This window comes from Notechis scutatus, chromosome 6 (assembly GCF_049901735.1).
Source record: "Notechis scutatus isolate UNSWTSFEM ecotype Mainland chromosome 6, rNotScu1.2, whole genome shotgun sequence".
In the NCBI taxonomy this organism is placed as follows: domain Eukaryota; kingdom Metazoa; phylum Chordata; class Lepidosauria; order Squamata; family Elapidae; genus Notechis; species Notechis scutatus.
In genome coordinates, this window is record NC_142014.1 from 57,234,384 (window position 1) to 57,253,013 (window position 18,630).

General features: G+C 36.2%; 1 protein-coding gene across 2 annotated transcripts in view; it reads left to right on the top strand.

Moving 5' to 3' along the window:
• The window catches only part of LARGE1 (LARGE xylosyl- and glucuronyltransferase 1), a 360,189-nt gene that overhangs the window by 268,218 nt on the left and 73,341 nt on the right, over positions 1-18,630 (top strand). For both annotated transcript variants that reach the window (XM_026694958.2, XM_087968395.1), the window contains one exon: positions 2,554-2,658. In XM_026694958.2, the coding sequence (XP_026550743.1) occupies positions 2,554-2,658 (105 nt within the window). The remainder of the gene's footprint in view (positions 1-2,553; positions 2,659-18,630) is intronic.

The following is an 18,630-nucleotide window of genomic DNA, read 5'->3' on the forward strand; positions in this document are numbered from 1 at the left end:
TAATTTAAATTGCCTTGAGCATTTATTTGTCTATTAACTGGAAACAAATTCATCTGGGTAATCTCATCAGGCTCTAATTTCCCTTCATTGAAAGCCTGATGCATCATTGCTTGAACTTTCCCCGTTTGTGATTGGATTTTCTCCTCTACAGGCGTAAGCGCTGTTGGGGTAGAGAAGGCATATTCCAATTTTGAAATTGGGGGGTGCAACACAACTCCTTCATAAGGAGGAGGTTCAACTAAAGTTTTTAAAAGAGGCTGTTGCTGGATTTCTAAAGCAGTCATAACAACCTTCGAATATATCAAAATTTTAGCTGTTGCCCGTGGCTCTTCATGAAGGATAGTTCCAATTCTCCTCCATGTGTCTAACTTTAAAGATCCCTTCTCTGGATAGTAGGGACACTGTCGCCAGATCTCTTGCAGCAGCTCTCTCGCTTTATCTTTTGAAATAACTATTTGCTCCCCCCCAGAGGGTTTAAAGAAAAAGAGGTTTGTCCTGACTAACCTCAGCAGCTCACTAACATGCCGTTCCTGTGGCTGAGAAAGTTTTCCCCCCATGCTCCCTGAAAAAATTCTATTGTCCAGCAATAGTTAAGTACGTACTTTACCTATTCCAGGCGAGGAAACACAGAGGTCCGGACATGTACCACCCGCAGTGGATCACGTCGGGGTCACCACTTGTGGTGGACTCCCATGGAAAGGATGAGACACAAGCGAGTGAACTCGGGATGGGAGTCTCGAGCAATTTCTAGTGCTCCCTTTTTATTGAGAATTTTACACATAGTAAGCATTCACATTGTGGATAATAATTAAACATAATACATGGAATTATTTACAATTGTCTGAGCTGCATGATTGTTTCTGGTGTTTACTTTTAATTTCCTTGTTTTATCTAGGTGACCTTTAGGCAGACATGTATGTATAAGGTCTTAGATTAATCATTACTCAATACTGGAGTCAGAGTTATTCCCACAGATGAGTCCATAGGTATGTTCAAGGGACTATCTATCCTTATCAGATGAGATAAACCACACCTATTGCTAAATAGAGCAATAGTCAGTATATTCTTCTGAAAAATAAAAGATAAATATCTGTGTATTGATTTTTCCTACTACTTAAAAGATTACGAAATTCTGATGAAAAAATAAAAGACAGTACTGATTGGGATAAACTAAAATCCTTCATCCAAAGTTTGGAATCAATTCATTAAAAAATTTCCAATGAGAACTTTACAGATTTTCAAACATATATTGAGAAGAGTTCAACATGGCTTGAATAATAAGTCCCTGGTAGTATCTTATTAAATCACTTTGTAGCTTGAGCAATATAGATGCAGAATGTTGTTCAAGTCATTTTCTGAGCACAGTTGCTACTAATTATTTAACCTTGAAGTTCAGGTAGAATGGCTTAGTTCAAAACATGGTAAAATCAACTTTTCTCTTTTAACATACCTCATTGACCCAAAGGGGGGGGGGGGTGAAAGAAACGTTTTAATTAAAGATAAAATATTAATCCCACACTTCTTTAAGAGTCTGGGATGCTTATAGAAATAAATTAAGTCCAGATATCTCACTGCTGTTGTCAATTATTTACCATGCTGAGTTTAAGACAAAAAAATTGGATGGGTACTTCTTTCAGGGAACAAAATAATCTAATATGACTATATGGAATGATAATAAACAATATTATTCTGCTTTCTACAATAAAGGAAAAAATGTCTAAAACTTCTAAACATCTAAACTGTCATACTGATGAATAACAAAAGTGAGATTTAATCAATTACAATTTTGAGGAACCCATGGAATATAGGTTGTATTGATCCAAGCTTATACAGTGTTTTGATGAAAAAAATCATGTAACACATATGTGCAGTATATGCTTAGTTGGCTACATTTTAAATATAGTATCTCATGATTCTGAATTTTTTAATTGTAACTTAACTTGATTATATAATACTGAGAGAGAGGCGGGGAGAGAGAGAGAGACTTTGGTAGTAGAAGGATTTGTGAATAGTTGTAAATAGAATTGTATTATTTGGAAAATATTACAAATTCATTTTATCATTGAGTGTTGTTGGAAACTGGTGTAGTTACTACAAAGAACTGATTAACATTTTTAAGTATCTCAATTAAAAGTAAAATATTAATTCTACTTTTCAAACAGCTTTGGAGAACCTTAGAATTTTTTGAATGAGGAAAATGTGTTATAGGTAATAAATCATCATATGGTATTTGATTAACTTTTGGAAAGAGAAGAAAAGATTGAAAGATTTTTATTTACTCATATCTTCCATAAAAACATGGTCAGGATAGTTCTCAAAAAGTATCTTATTTATTACTATCACATACTTGTGGGAACTTGCATATTTCTGTATTTTATTTTGCTGAATATATAACTCATTATATTTCTAAGTTAATTCTAAATTGTAATTACATTAAACAGATTTACATTTCATATATGAAATTTTTGCATCTACTTTTCTATATATTATGAGTATTTCCCTACAAGTCAATTTTTGATGTTTGATTTGATTTGTTTATTTGTGCATTTTTAGGCCAGCAGGTTCTTGGTTTGGTAGAGAACCAGAGTGACTGGTACCTAGGAAACCTGTGGAAAAATCACCGTCCCTGGCCAGCTCTTGGAAGAGGTTACAATACAGGTATGTTCAATAGCAACCTGAAAGAAAGGTTGTTTCTGACTATGATGATACCTGAAATTCTGAAAGATTTTTAAGGAAAATCTTTTATTTTAAAGAAAAGATGCTCTTTCCCACATCATCTGCCATGAATGTGGAATCAATCATCTCCTGAAGCTTATGAGCACCCTCTAAAAGCTAGGAATGTGATTGCCACTAAGGCCAAATTATGACAAGTAGAAACTACAATCATATATTGTTTTCTTTCTGTTTTTGCTACAGCACAATAATCTATTCGGTGTATAAACAATGTATGTTGTATGTATAAGCAATGTGTTTTGACTGATTTTTTGTTTTGTCTTCTGCACTGTATCCCCTTCAAACATTTAGCTTTAGTTCCAGTCATTTTCTGAAAAAAATGCCATTCAGTAAAAAGTGATAAGAGCATTCTAAGCTCATATAATCAAAATCTGCATTCATAAATATTAAAGTGCTGCTTGAAACTAGATCCCACAAAATGAGTTGTTGGACAACTAATGGTTATAGGTTGATTGAACATCTTGCTGTTTTATAACGGTTTTATATTTAAGCATTGATTGTTACCTTTTAAATATGTGAATTCTGTTTCAAATGAAATGCATTCAAATAATAGTAGATATATTGTACCCCTTTTTTGAGGGCAGCCTAGCTGTTTGTTAAATAAGTGATGTCATCAAAGAAATCAAAAACCATTTGACTGACATTTCCAAGTCATGGCCCTAACTAGAAATAAAGTACATAGCTACCTCCCCTTCCAGATATGACGTGCATAACCCTTCTCCCTAGATATGACCTACCTAACTCTCCTCCCACAGTGTGATGCAGAAATCACAAGGTCATTACCCTAACCAGATATGATGGGTTGAAACTAACTCCACCAAGAAAAGTGTGAGAGTCAAAGCTAGGTACATGATTAGTTTAACCCCGAACCTAATTCTATGTATATTCAAACCAAAATATCAGATTTGGGGATGGTGGATATGCATATCATATCACAGGTCTGGGGGATATATGGATCACTTCTGATTAGACCTCTGACTTATGATGTCACCACATGGAGTTTGTTTACTTTGATGACATCAGTGATTTTTTTAAAAAGCTGTAGTCTAAAAGGGGATATACTACATCTAATAATTTTGTCTTTATAACATCTCTTCATAATTTAGAATATGAAATGATATGAATTGCTTTCTAGTGGTCAGTTCATATTGTAAAGATCATTGTAGAATTTTCTCAGATGTACAATATTTCACGTCTCTGAAGTTAACCTTTTTTTCTAGCTTGATTATTTGTGGTTACTTGTTAACCACAATAAGACAGACATAAACCATCAGTTGTTACAGCTGGAGTTATGTTTGTAATTCAGTGGCAAGATTATTATTAAAACAGGAGGAATTGGGTTCAAATCCCTGATCTACTACAAAATGTAGAAGCATCAAAATATGGATGGTATATCTTCAGCATAGTGATAAGATCATAATAATGATCCAAATAAATCTAATGCCAAGCTGTCAAATTCCCTTCCCCCATTGGAAAAAGAAGCATGCTTTCCGTGACTTGATTTATGGGGAGGGACAGGCTTCTCTACTGATTTGTGTGTGAAATGTGAGCAGACATACCAGGTGGATAAAGAACATACCCATAGGCATCTAAATCAGTTCCATCTCATACTTTAGGTGACCAGTTAGTGACTTATATTCTGTTAGCATCTTAAATAAAACAGACAGCAGCTGGGGAAGGATCCATTTCTAAAGGAAATATTTCTGTTAAATAACTTTGTACCACCAACCAGTTCTTTGTGACAATTGAAATGTTCACCAAGGAATTTCTTCAGTCTCTGTGAAATAGATTTGCTATTGTGAAAAAGTTAATACACAACAATTAAATTAATGTCATTATTTATATTATGATGTAAAGGTGTAAAAATATTATAAATACTTTCATTTTATGGTTTTGGAGACAGTTACTACGGATTGCTAGAAGACCTACTCCATCAAATAAAGACAGCCTTCTGTGTTGAGGTGATGATCATCAAATATAAATTCAATATTTTAAATGAGTGTAACAAGTGGAGATGGTATACAAAAAAAATGGCATTGCTTGATAAAGTTAAGAGAAGAATAGAAGGGGAAGACAGTGGATTAAGTAAGTGGATAGAATCTATTTATTTGTTTTATATGAGAATTCCAGAAATTATAGGGTGGTTCTTAGAACAGCTACAAATTATTACCAGCAGTAGAGCAATATGACAGGCATAAATGTACAAGCAGTCATCAATAGTCCTGTCTGATTTTTCAGGAGCACCAACCATTTAACCAAAAAGCAAAACACTAATTGAAATGGTTCCTAGGGCATACAAAAATGAAAGAGTACTCTATCCATTTTATGAAACCCTGACATTTAGCATAGTCAATTGTTATACAGAGTGGAGAAAGAATTGTATTATTATATTCCACAGTAATTTTGCTTGGTATTTGACACCTAGAAGGCAACAAATAGCCCATCTATTCCTATGATGGAAAGGCAATAAACAATGTAGTGTCCTCATTCAGTTTTGCCCCTAATATACATTCTAACTTCTCAAATTTAAACTTGCAAACGGAGCAATATTTACAGGATCTGAAAAGAGATCAGAGTATATTTACTGATATTTTATTTTCCACCCATCATGTATTTTCTCATCCTCTATTTTTTTTCTGTTTATGTAATCATTTATCTTTTAAGGGCCTAAATATTTTTTAATAAACTTGGGACATTTTGTCCCTGACTCTAAGCCTGGTTATTGTTGCATATTTGTTGCACAGGCCATAATTAGCTGCATTGTCACAATATATATTACAAAATACAATTACAAACAAAATAAATACTATTTTAGTAATGTCTAATAGGTAAATCCAGTCAGTTTAGCACTGTTGAGGTACAAGAGTACCAAAAATATTTATTGCTAGTTTGTTTTCTGCCTACAGTGCTGCAGGCACATCAGCAGGGAATGTACAACATTTAAAATGCCTTTAGTATAATATAAAATATTTTAAAATAAGACATATTATGGCAGATTATAATTATATTTAATTCCCATGTACTTTTCTCGTATTACAAGAACACTATCACTTGTTATATTATAAAAAATATACATATTTATTTTGCATCCCTATTGAGTCGTCAAAATCACTTGATTAAAAATGCTGAATTAATAAATACCAATCAAACTGATTCTCTCTCATTTCCTGCTAAGCCAGTTCACATGCTTGTCTAACCAACAACATTTTTTCTTTGCCACAGAAATAAGCAAGTAACTTCAAATGTAATAACGATTAAGGCTGGCTAGGTAGGAACAAGCACGGCTGATCAAACAAAGCCATTGAGATGCATTATTATATCTCAAGACTGGGAAAGGAATAGGCAAATGGATGGAGGAAAAGGTTTGTTTGTAGGTTCTAGAAGGTGAGCACAGATATCATACCCTTGCCTAAAGATTGATACACTCCTCCCTAAATTAGTTGTCTCTTCCATGAGCACACAGTTCATGGAAAAATAAAAATGGAGTGGAATGGAGGAAGGGAACACCTGCCTAGCTAGCCAGATCAGCTGAATTAACTGTGGTATCAATGGGGTGACAGATGGCGCAGACAGATAATCCTCACATCCAGAAGGGGAAAAAAGGCTTATGATTGAAATGATTGAGATTGACTGATTTTCTCTGTTTCACATACATGCATGTGATAGATCAGGGTTGTCAGACTCCCGGCCCACAGGCCAGATGCGTCACAGGCTAGCCATGCCCATGCCTGGTTTAGTGAAGGAGGGGAAAGTCCCAATACATCACATGGTGATGCCATGACACCATGAGTTTGACACCCCTGTGACAGATAGATAGATAGATAGATAGATAGATAGATAGATAGATAGATAGATAGATAGATAGATAGATAGATAGATAGATAGATAGATAGATAGATAGATGATAGATAGATAGAATTTTTAAGGTAAATTTTTTATTTTATTTTTAGTACAAACAATCTATCTTTCATTAAACGGTGTGTCGTCTGGGTACAAATATCTTGTGCAATAACAATTAGAGTTTACAGCATTTTTCATTACATTCGTATTAATTCTCTACTCTTAACTTAATACTAATGTACATAATATATCTCATTATTATAACAAACCTCATCTTAACATATTTAATTCTATTAACATATTTTCTATATTTCACTAATCTTCTTTTGTTTCTAATTTATTCTCTAGCATCGATAAAATAGGTGCCATATCATATAATATTCAGTTTGTTCTTTCTCTTTAATTGCCAGTGTTAACCTATTCATCCCAGCACATTCCAATATCTTCCTGATCACTCTCTCATCAATAGGAATCTCTTCACCTTTCCAGTTTTGCACAAATACAATTCTAGCTGCAATCAATACATGAATAGTTAAATATGCATTCTCTTTACTATAAATTTCAGGTAAAATCCCCAACAAAAATGTTTCAGGTTTAAATCAACATGTTGTTGTATGATCCTTTCCAACCATGTATGTACACTGCTCAAAAAAATAAAGGGAACACTTAAACAACACAATGTAACTCCAAGTCAATCACACTTCTGTGAAATCAAACTGGCCACTTAGGTAGCAACACTGATTGACAATCAATTTCACATGCTGTTGTGCAAATGGAATAGACAACAGGTGGAAAGCAGAGGCAGTTAGCAAGACATCCCCAATAAAGGAGTGGTTCTGCAGGTGGTGACCACAGACCACTTCTCAGTTCCTATGCTTTCTGGCTGGTGGTTTGGTCACTTTTGAATGCTGGCAGTGCTTTCACTCTAGTGGTAGCATGAGAGGGAATCTACAACCCACACAAGTGGCTCAGGTAGTGCAGCTCATCCAGGATGGCACATCAATGCGAGCCGTGGCAAGAAGGTTTGCTGTGTCTGTCAGCGTAGTGTCCAGAGCATGGAAGCGCTACCAGGAGACAGGCCAGTACATCAGGAGACGTGGAGGAGACCGTAGGAGGACAACAACCCAGCATCAGGACTGCTACCTCCGCCTTTGTGCAAGGAGGGACAGGGGGAGCACTGCCAGAGCCCTGCAAAATGACCTCCAGCGGGCCACAAATGTGCTTGTGGCTGCTCAAACGGTCAGAAACAGACTCCATGAGGGTGGTATGAGGGCCCGACGTCCATAGGTGGGGGTTGTGCTTACAGCCCAAGACCGTGCAGGACGTTTGGCATTTGCCAGAAAACACCAAGATTGGCAAATTTGCCACTGGTGCCCTGTGCTCTTCACAGATGAAAGTAGGTTCACACTGAGTACATGTGACAGACGTGGCAGGGTCTGGAGACGCCGCGGAGAATGTTCTGCTGCCTGCAACATCCTCCAGCATGACCGGTTTGGCAATGGGTCAGTAATGGTGTGGGGTGGCATTTCTTTAGGGGGCCGCACAACCCTCCATGTGCTCGCCAGAGGTAGCCTGACTGCCATTAGGTATCGAGATGAGATCCTCAGACACCTTGTGAGACCATATGCTGGTGTGGTTGGCCCTGGATTCCTCCTAATGCAAGACAATGATAGACCTCATGTGGCTGGAGTGTGTCAACAGTTCCTGCAAGACGAAGGCATTGATGCTATGGACTGGCCCGCCCGTTCCCCAGACCTGAATCCAATTGAGCACATCTGGGACATCATGTCTCGCTCCATCCACCAACGCCATGTTGCATCACAGACTGTCCAGGAGTTGGGGGATGCTTTAGTCCAGGTGTGGGAGGAGATCCCTCAGGAGACCATCCGCCACCTCATCAGGAGCATGCCCAGGCATTGTAGGGAGGTAATACAGGCACGTGGTGGCCACACACACTACTGAGCCTCATTTTGACTTGTTTTAAGGACGTTACATCAAAGTTGGATCAGCCTGTAGTGTTTTTTTCCACTTTAATTTTGAGTGTAACTCCAAATCCAGACCTCCATGGGTTGCTAAATTTGATTTCCATTGATAATTTTTGTCTGATTTTGTTGTCAGCATACTCAACTATGTAATAGACAAAGTATTTACTAAGAATATTTCATTCATTCAGATATAGGATGTCTTATTTTTGTGTTCCCTTTATTTTTTTGAGCAGTGTATTTTTGTCCAACATTTCCCAGCTTCTACACATTGATTGATTGATTAGTTGGTTGATTGAGTCTGCATCAGGTGATCTGCATAAATATAACATCCTGTGCAATAAAATAAAAGATACTCAAGTGGTTATATTTTGACGCTGAATCACATGAAAAATTAATGTGCAGTTATCTACATTTGAATGTACAGTACTATGGAAGATATTTTCTTAGAATGCCTGCACCAAACAAGGAATCAATACTTTGAATTATTTGATTTTACAGATTTTAAGAGAGTGTGTTTTGAATATAACTTACATTTTGAATATATAGCTTATATTTATATTGCTTGGCAATTTTACAGTTGAAACATGTGTTAATTAAAACAGTGCAGTTGAGAGGCCTTATCAGTCTCCAAAGTCTCTGCAGTCCTAGGAACTAATTCTAGGATTAGTTTTATTTTCTTTTGTCAGGTTTAGTTTATATCACCATGAGATATCTGGGATTTCTTTCTCTTTACTATACAAACACTGTTTATCGTTTTTGTCCCTCTTGGTGTTACAGTTTTCTATACTTCACTACTAAAAATAACTTAAATATTAAAAAGAAAAGTCCTGCTAAGCAGATATTCCATTCCCCGACTTCCTCTTCTTCTCTTAGACTGCAGAAGTGGTTAGTTATGTGGAGGATCCTGTGGAAATAGCTATTTTATTTGACAGCCTCTGATATTGCTTTAACTTGAGTTCAAGTAGAATAGCTGACATTACTCTGAACAATTACTCTTGACAGTCTTGCGTGCTTACAATACACTCATGCATTATTCTTCTATGTTTTAGTCAGCTCAAGCTCTCATTTTTCAGTACCACAAAGCTATTAAAACCTTTTTTTAAAGTTTATACGGCTGAGAGAGAATAAAAAGGATATAGAGATGAGCTAAAAAAGCAAGTGAATGAAAGGAAGTTTGGAGAGGAGGTAGCAGCAAATGCAACAGCATTTTCCTGAAACATAGAACAAGAGGTCATTTCATGCGACAGTTTGACTTCTCCAAGATAGCAAAGGATGGATTATTGACAGAGTCAGCATGTCGCTGTAAAGAAAACTGTTCAAAATTGAAATGTATTATTTGACTCTCAGCTCTTGGAAGGAACAAAGAAATAAATCTCCTGGGAACAGAGGGTGGTGGTAAAAGAAAGGTAAGGCTTATCAGATACCTGCTCCATGAATTAGAATAGATGTCAAACAATATAGCATTAGAATAGGAACTCAGAAGCCCCTTGAAAAGGCAGAAATACAAACAAATTGTGCCAGAATAGAGGAGGGAGGGAGTAGCCCCAGGTCTTGTATTATTTTTCCTAATAAAATATAGCACTTAAAAAAAATCAAATATAACACTGATTTGGCAGAAAAAGAGTAATGAAGATACCATCATTTTATTTTCAAAAAACTGAATTTGAAATCCTACTGAGATCAGCTTAATTGAATCATTAAATACATTATAAATATTCCTCCAGGAAAGATCTAACATCTTTTGATTTCTTCCTTCTGGCTATGTGAATGCTCAGAATAGCCTTGGAGATATTTCCAGGCCAGACTACATTTTCTCTCTCTTTTTCTGTAGGTATGGATAAATACTTTCCTTCCTCCCTATAGGAATATGGGTGCATTTCTTTTTTGCAAGGAAACCTGAAGCATTTAGTTGGCAGCAATACATCAATACATCAACCAAATCTGTCCCTGTGAGAAAAAGTCACAACAATGGGGAATTCTATTGCTTGTTCTTACTATTCCTTGAACATTTAGGAAGCACAACTACTTGTTATAGTGTGAACAGTGTCAACAGGTTCTGACCAGTTCTGGAGAACCGGTAGCAGAAATTTTGAGTAGTGCAGAGAACCATCAAATACCACCTCTGACTGCAGACTTTACAGTATCCTTTCCCTGCCACGCCCACCAAGCCATGCCCACTGAACCGGTAGTAAAAAAAATATGAATCCCACCACTGACTATGTAGTTATTGTCAGGTTAATGATGTCTTAATTAAGGAAGTTCTACAGAGTAAGCTAGATCTTTTTAGATGTAAATTGGGTTTGTTTCTTAACTGGTTGCTGTCTTCAGGTTCTGAAGTAGACATGCTACTTTCCAATCAATATAGGTAGGAAATAGCCTCGCTGATATATTAATATCTTATAGGGTCAGTTTTCAAAACCAGAAATGCCAGACCTCTGTTCCACAGAGTTCAATACTGGAGAGGTCAGGGATTGAACATAGCCTATACTGTTTCACTGATTATGGAAGTTCACCAATTATGACTTCTGCTTTCAGACAGTGGGTCAGTAGTAATCTCTTCATTGGTGAGAAAGAAAATAGGAGTATAATATGCTGTGAGCTCTTAGGGCTGTAAACAAAATTATATGAGTTTTTAATTCAGGAATTATAGAACCATAAAATTGAAAGGAAAATAGAAGAGGAATTCAGAGAATCAAGGCGTACTTCTTCCTCCTTGTAAAAATCTGAATTAAAACATATCTTTAGTTTCCAGTTTGCATTGAACATGTCCTTATTTCAATTTTCATCTAGTGATGTGTTACTGTAAAATGATCAAAATTCAAGCATTCAACATTTAAAAAAAAATCCAGTGGTTTTTGTCTTTTTTTATATGCTTTTGAAGGACTTTTCAGGTAGAAAATATAGTTTTGCTTTGGGAGTTCAATTAAAGTGTGGGAGTAGAATTTTGAATGAGAAGCAGAAGTGTGAAATTAAAGAGTGAGAATAAATATGATTCAAAATGAAGGAGGCCTGTAATGAGTAGTCAGTTTTTGCTGATGGCTAAAACTCCCTTTTCTGATGCCAAAGCCATTGGCTTTAAACCCTGCAAAGAGGGATACAGAATGAAAGATTCTTCTTTCTGTGACTATTTAGAGAGGGGCTATACTTTGATAACACAAGCAAAATATTTTATTTTACTGTCTGCAAAAGAATTGGCAAATTAGAAGCAGACATATACTAAATATGTAGAATAGGCGGTTCGGTGAGCGCGCATGTGCGCCTAAGGCACTTGCACACAGTGCTGAAATTGGAGTATGTAGAAGCTCAGCTGCTTACCTTCCAAGTCAGCAATGGTAAGTAGAACAGCGAGGGGAAGAAAACAGGTGTGCTGTGCAATTGAGATGATCTACAAAGCAAGAAATAAAGGACAGGATAGGGCGGGGATGGGTGGGCGGGACCAACTGATCATCAGAACTACTGGTTGGTGTGAACCAGTCTGAAGCGGCAACATCCCACCACTGAGAATAGGGGATAATATTATAGGCTTAAATACTACTTATTAAATACTAGTTAATTAGTCTTTAATATAGTTATGAAAATAATGATTTCTGAAGCTGTGTCACAGTGATAGGAAATTTCTATTGATAGCTACTTTTTATTTCTAGTATTTGAATGAGTACTAATAAAGATTGTACTCCTAAAGCGTCTATACTTTATTTAGTTGAATTCTGACATGTTGCTTTTACTAATGGATGTTTTATACGCAAACAGCTCTACTCTAATAAAGTGGATTAAATCCACTTTGGAGCACTGGACTTTATGACACCTATGTAAGAGTAACTGAGAGAGTGGTAGTCAAAGATGAAAATTTGTAATTCATTTTTGGTAATGAATTCATTTGTAATTCATTTTTGGTAATGAATTCATTGTTAAGTTCCTATGCTGTGCTGAGATTTGTTTTCATTAACATGCTAATTGTTCAAACATTTCTCTGCAGGTAACTAGCTATAGGCATCTGACATGTTTTATTTTTAACATAATTATTCCCATTATCATCTGAAAAAATGATCCCTGGCTATTCTCTCTTAGTACAGTTGGTTCACAATGGGAGGCATACAGTTTTTAAAAAAATACACACAATGATTGGCTGAGTTGACACATTGGGCACAGATTGGCTTGTTTTTATCACCGATGAACAGCTGTTATGACTTGGTTGACACTTTATGCTAAGACATCAGCCATGATTTACAAATCAAAATAGCTGGGTTCATGCAGTGCACTACTTCAAAATAAACTAAACAAACCACATTATGTCTTGGAGTAATTGCTGAAGCCAATATCAGACAGCTCTCTTCAATTGCTTTAAGGCATTGAAAGTATATAACCAGAACTGAAGGACAAAACCATGGGATAAACAAGCAATCATACACGAATGTGCCCATGAAGAAGAAACTTGTGATTGGTTAAGGCATCAGAAAAAGGCTTTTTGCAGTCCTGTTTAGGTTCTGAAACTTCTAGGAAAGTCTGATGAAAGTCTGATGATCCTTCTGGTAGTAAGATCCTTCATTACACTCTTTGACCAGTATTAAATTTTAAAAAAACAATTGAATTTACACGCACAAAATGAAAAGCTGTTCCCAAATATTATATCCCCACAGGAGGTTAGGGCAGCTGCTCTGTCCCATTTTAGAAGAGCCTTATATACTTTTTGTTTGCTTAATTTTTATATTGTCAGCATCTTTTTGGAAAAACTGGAAAGGCAAGATATAGATTTCTTCATGTATGTACTGTTGGAAGAAATGTCCATCTGGACTCGGTTCCAAGTAGGGAGAAAGACACTAGAAACATGGACGCTATTTGGAAAGATGGTTTAATGATGGATAGGACCACGTGGTTTGAAGTCCTGACCACATGGAGTGGAGAGTAAGATATATTTATACCCTCTCTTGGGCTTTGAACTTGCTTCCTGTTCCTGTATTCTGATTGGTTGTCAGACTCCCATGGGGTCATACAAGACAACTTTGTAGGTTGTCTTGAGTCCCAGGTTTGGTTGAATCTTTCTAGGTGATGTAATCTTTTCAGGTGGCATGTACTGAAATGGGTAGAGGGCTACTCCTATTATGAGGCTGAAGGTCTTTTGTGTTGTAGATAAGCTGGCCCAGCCTTTTGTCTTATAGATAGAATGGCCCAGTCTTTCTGGGGCTATTAACAAAGGCTTTCCAAGAGCATGTTTCTCCTTTTCTCATCCAGACAGGTATAATATTCAGCCTTTTTAGTATTTCCTAGAATATTTCATTCTTCTAGGAGAAGGGTGGATGCTAACTTTCTACAGTACCATTCCTACCAATCTCTAAGTATACCTAGGAATGAATGTGTATGTGTGCATTTGTGTGCACGCGTCTGTGTATATATACACACATAGATACATATATATATATATATATATATATATATATATATATATATATATATATATATATATATATATATATATATATATATATATATATATGGTGTTCGGCTTGGTTCGGTATTTTCCACGTCATTGTAGTTCTTTTAAAGTTGTAGCAACGTTTCAGCAGAATCTCATCTGCCATCATCAGGCTTCTGTATTGATGGCAGATGAGATTCTGCTGAAACGTTGCTACAACTTTAAAAGAACTACAATGACGTGAATTTTGAGTAGTTCAGAGAACTGGCAAATACCACCTCTGACTGGAGATTTTACAGTATTCTTCCCCTGCCACACCCACCAAGCCACGGCCACAGAACCGGTAGTAAAAAAAATTGAATCCCACCACTGATGTGTGGGTGTGTCTGTGTACAAACACACACACACACACACACATATGTACATGTACACATACATACACACTTGTGTGTACATCACATGCATATGCATAGTCACGCAGACTCTTCTAAGAAACTGGTTTGGAAAGAGGCATTCAAAGTATCAAAATCCTGGACTGCAGAATGCAGGATTTGTTTATTTGTTTTTTTTGCTGTTCCTTATTGTTGTGTCTTTGTGAAAGAAAGTGCTAAATAATTAATAGTGCTAAATCCAAAAGCACTTAATTTGGATATCTTCCAGTCCACGATCAATACCACAGAAAGTAACTAAAAACTATAATTTTATGCAGTCCTTCTCTGCTAGTTTGTTACATAGTCACAACCTGGCCTTTCCCTTCCCCTTTTACTTCTGAGTAGAACCTTTATGGTGAAAGTGTTCACAGCAACCAGCAGTTCCAGTGAAATAATGAAAAGTGTTATGATGGCAAAGATGTACATTCTGCCATTAGGTGCTTATGTGCAACATTATAATACAACTAAAAAGGGACAGAATTTTTTTCATAGCAACACAAGGGACATTTCATCTTTAGTCTTCTGCTTGAGTGATATAACAGTTTTCTATAAAATATACATTTTATTGTCAATTTTATCTACAGCTCCTTTCCTAATGTTCCATAAAGGATTGTGTCTTTTTTTTCAGCTGCCACATACTGAGTTGTTTTCCTTGAGCTGTTTGTTCATGCTGTGTAGCTGTTCAGTTTTGATCCGCATGAGGTACTTCCAGAGCATTCTGGATTCAAACCTAGCACCTGTCTCAACATACAGTTCTAGGAAAAGATACAAACCATTTTAAGGTGAGGCAAACAGATGCTAGGCTTGCATTCTGATGCACTCTCCAAAGCACCTTTAAATACTGAATCTGAACTGCAGCACTGCCCTATAATTTCCCCAAAATCCAAGAAGTTGCATATAAGAAAGCATGGACATGGACTATAAATGCTTAACAATCCAGCACTTAGTGAACAAAGTTACCACATACCCCCCCAAAGGTACTTAGGACCTGTTTCCAATGTTCTGATGGTGGCACCTCCACCCTTTTCAATCATATGACTGTATTTTGAGTAGCTTGGCAACCTTCTAATCTGTATAACTGGTTGCACTATTTTATGACTTTTTTTTCAGATAAAAATGGCTATAGGAATGCATTGACCTGTTTATCAACCACAGCATTCACTTAATGACCACCACAAAAATGTCATAAAAGGAGGTCGGTCATGTAGATGCTTCGACTTGTAACCATCAAGACTTACAATGGAAATTCCAGACTCTATTACAGTCATAAGTCCAGGACAACCTGTAGTAGCATTTGCGTGATAAGGCCTGCATTATCATTGCCATTTCAGGCACCACAACATGAAAATTTATCAACCTGTTGGCCAGTACTATACTTCATATACACATCTATAACGCTCACTTGTTTGGCCTGGTGATGAAGGATGTATGTGACCATTCTCATTCTGTCATGAGAAAAGATGGGCGGTTTCTTTTCCAAAGGGCTGCTGCCCCTTAAAAGGTATTAAATTCATACTTCAGCTATGAAGTAAAAATAAATAAATCAAACTTTATTCGAACAACTTCGAGTAAATTCTCAATTTACCAGATATTAATTGAACAGATATTCTATGCAATGGAGAATTTTTTCTGTATACTGTACACCTCTGTGCATTTGCCATTTCTGCACATATGCAATTGTCATTTTAGGCACGCAGAAAAATCCTATTTGGATTTAATTGGGTATAATGGATACCCCTTCCAACCAGTAATCCATTAAATTGAAGATTTACAGTAATTGGTTCTATCAAAGCTTGTGTAACAATACTTCACTTATAATCAGCTTTATGGTATTTTTGTTTGTTTATTTATGAAATTATATGGCTGCCTAGTCTCTCATAGCAACTCTCGGTGGCTTACAAGCAATAAAAACACAATATAAAAAATAAAAACCCAATCATTTTAATAGGTTAAAACTGGAAAATAAAAGAGTATTCACAGTGAAAAATGTAACCAAATGTAACTTTTGTATGTTCCTTACGTGCATAGTATTTACCTGATTTTGATTTGAAACATCTTTGTCTATCGAGTGTAACTCATTGATCCCAAGCAGGTTGATTTTCAACCTGGCTATCTTCCATTTGATAATATCCAATTTACTTTGGTTCATTCCTTGAACATTCCATGTTGCTGTATGAGTGTTTTCATACGGTGCAGACCTTTGCTTTTAACCAATGGCTGCATCAGAATCTGGGATTCCTGTTGGATTTGCCCTAGGTGCATCATTAATGCCTTGACTACTCAAGTACAGATCATAAATATCACACCTTCTGGCAACTCATTGAATCAAACACATCTTTCCCTGGAATCAACCAACACCATACCAAGAAAAAACCCAGCTTCTTCAAAGGCTTGTTGACATGTTACACCTGTTCCCACAGGCTTTGAATCACCTTTTTCCTTTTTGAATCCAGGTTGCTGCACAACTCTGATAAATAAATGAAAGTATTTTAAACTGTTACGGTAGTGATGGCAGCCTTCATCTTTAAGTATTTGAAATATAACAATAAGGCATTGCACTGGATTTGACCATCAAGTGCAGGTGATTCAGTGTGTTAAGTTTCATTTATTATTAATGAAAAGAATGCCCCAAATCTTGGGATATTCCTAAGAGAACTAAAAAGTGTTTTTTTTAATAAAGTGTTTCTTTTCATCCATAACTATAAGGCACTTTGGCTATATATGAATTTAGAGTCTGCTTGCCTTGGTAATATTGCTTTTATTTATAAGAGGAGCCTTCACACCTATCTGTTATTTTGCTAATTCACTTCTATCTCCGTTTCACTTTGACAAACTTTTCCATCTCCTCCCATTTGGGAGGTTATACTGCTAATGCTATCTCTGAAATACAAAAGATTGCATACTGGGATCAGATATCTAGGGAGGGGGAGTTTAATTTCTCTTCTCCTTCATCCTCCTGGGTCATTTTTCACCAACATAACAGATGAGAACAACTCCCTTTCTACCGTGTTCTACTGCTTATCATTATAAATGTAGCATGATGCTAGAGAAATTAGGTTTATACAGTAACTCACACCTCTTGCACTGAATAGAATTTGGTGGTTAGCTTTGGAATTAATTCATTTTGAGCCTCTGGTGTTGAAAAGAGATTTACTCTTTTTTGCCACTTTTTATATAAGTATATATGCAGGGATACACTGAACAATACACCCCCAAATTGTTGGGGGCAATATGTTGACATTTGTACAGAGAGTGGGCTTAGAGAGGGCTGTAAATCACTATGAAGTGGTATATAAGTCTAAGTGCTATTGCTTTTAAATGAGTGGAGCTAATTTGCTTCCCCACCCCAGCATAACTTCCATAATCTTACTGTATCTACTAGAAAATTTTCTCCTTTTTTCTCTCTGTTTCTCTCTATTTGTTTCTCTATCTCGCTTTCTTTGTGGAAATAAACATTGCAAACTACTTAAAAAATATTGGGGCTTATGTTCTTTGTAGCAATGTTCATTTTTGATCCTCAAAGCCCTGGATTTGATAATATTAAAACAAAATTCCTTTGATTTAAGAGTACAGTTATTTTATATGTTTATTTAAGAATGAGTGTAAATTAAACCCCTGTGTTATTGTGAGCGCACTTCTAGTCTAGTATCATCCAATTTAATTAGTAGTTTGTTCTCAGATATTTTGTTTTTAAATCCCTTTTGGTCATCTGTGAGATGCCTTGGTTGATAGCCCTTTAATCTTTTTAGCCAGGACAGGATTATCTGCCTGCTTGAAAGAATGGGGAAAATGGAGTGGAGATATAGTAAATGCCTCCAAGGCAGCTATATTAAAGAGGTGGTTATTAGATCATTTTTCTTGTTTCATAGATAAAAATTAAAAACTATTTCCAAAGAATGGGAGAGAAGGAAGATTCATTTTCTACCCTTTTGAATGTATTACATTCTTATTAACTAAATCCTTGCTGTCTCAAGGTAATCCACAAGTAGGAAGAGGCATTTTATTATCCCTAATCTGAATTTGTGATAGAAGAGAGAAGATTCTGCTTTACCCTGACCTTCAATCTCAGGGATAATACCTTTGTGATATACTTGGGCACAAATAGTCTTTCTGATTCTAGCCATCTATGCAAACTCCAGGCAGGATTAAAGTTCCTTTTCAGAGCATTAAACAACAACAACAACAAAAATCAATTATTCCATGTTGAAAAAGGCTGGTTAAGATTTTATCA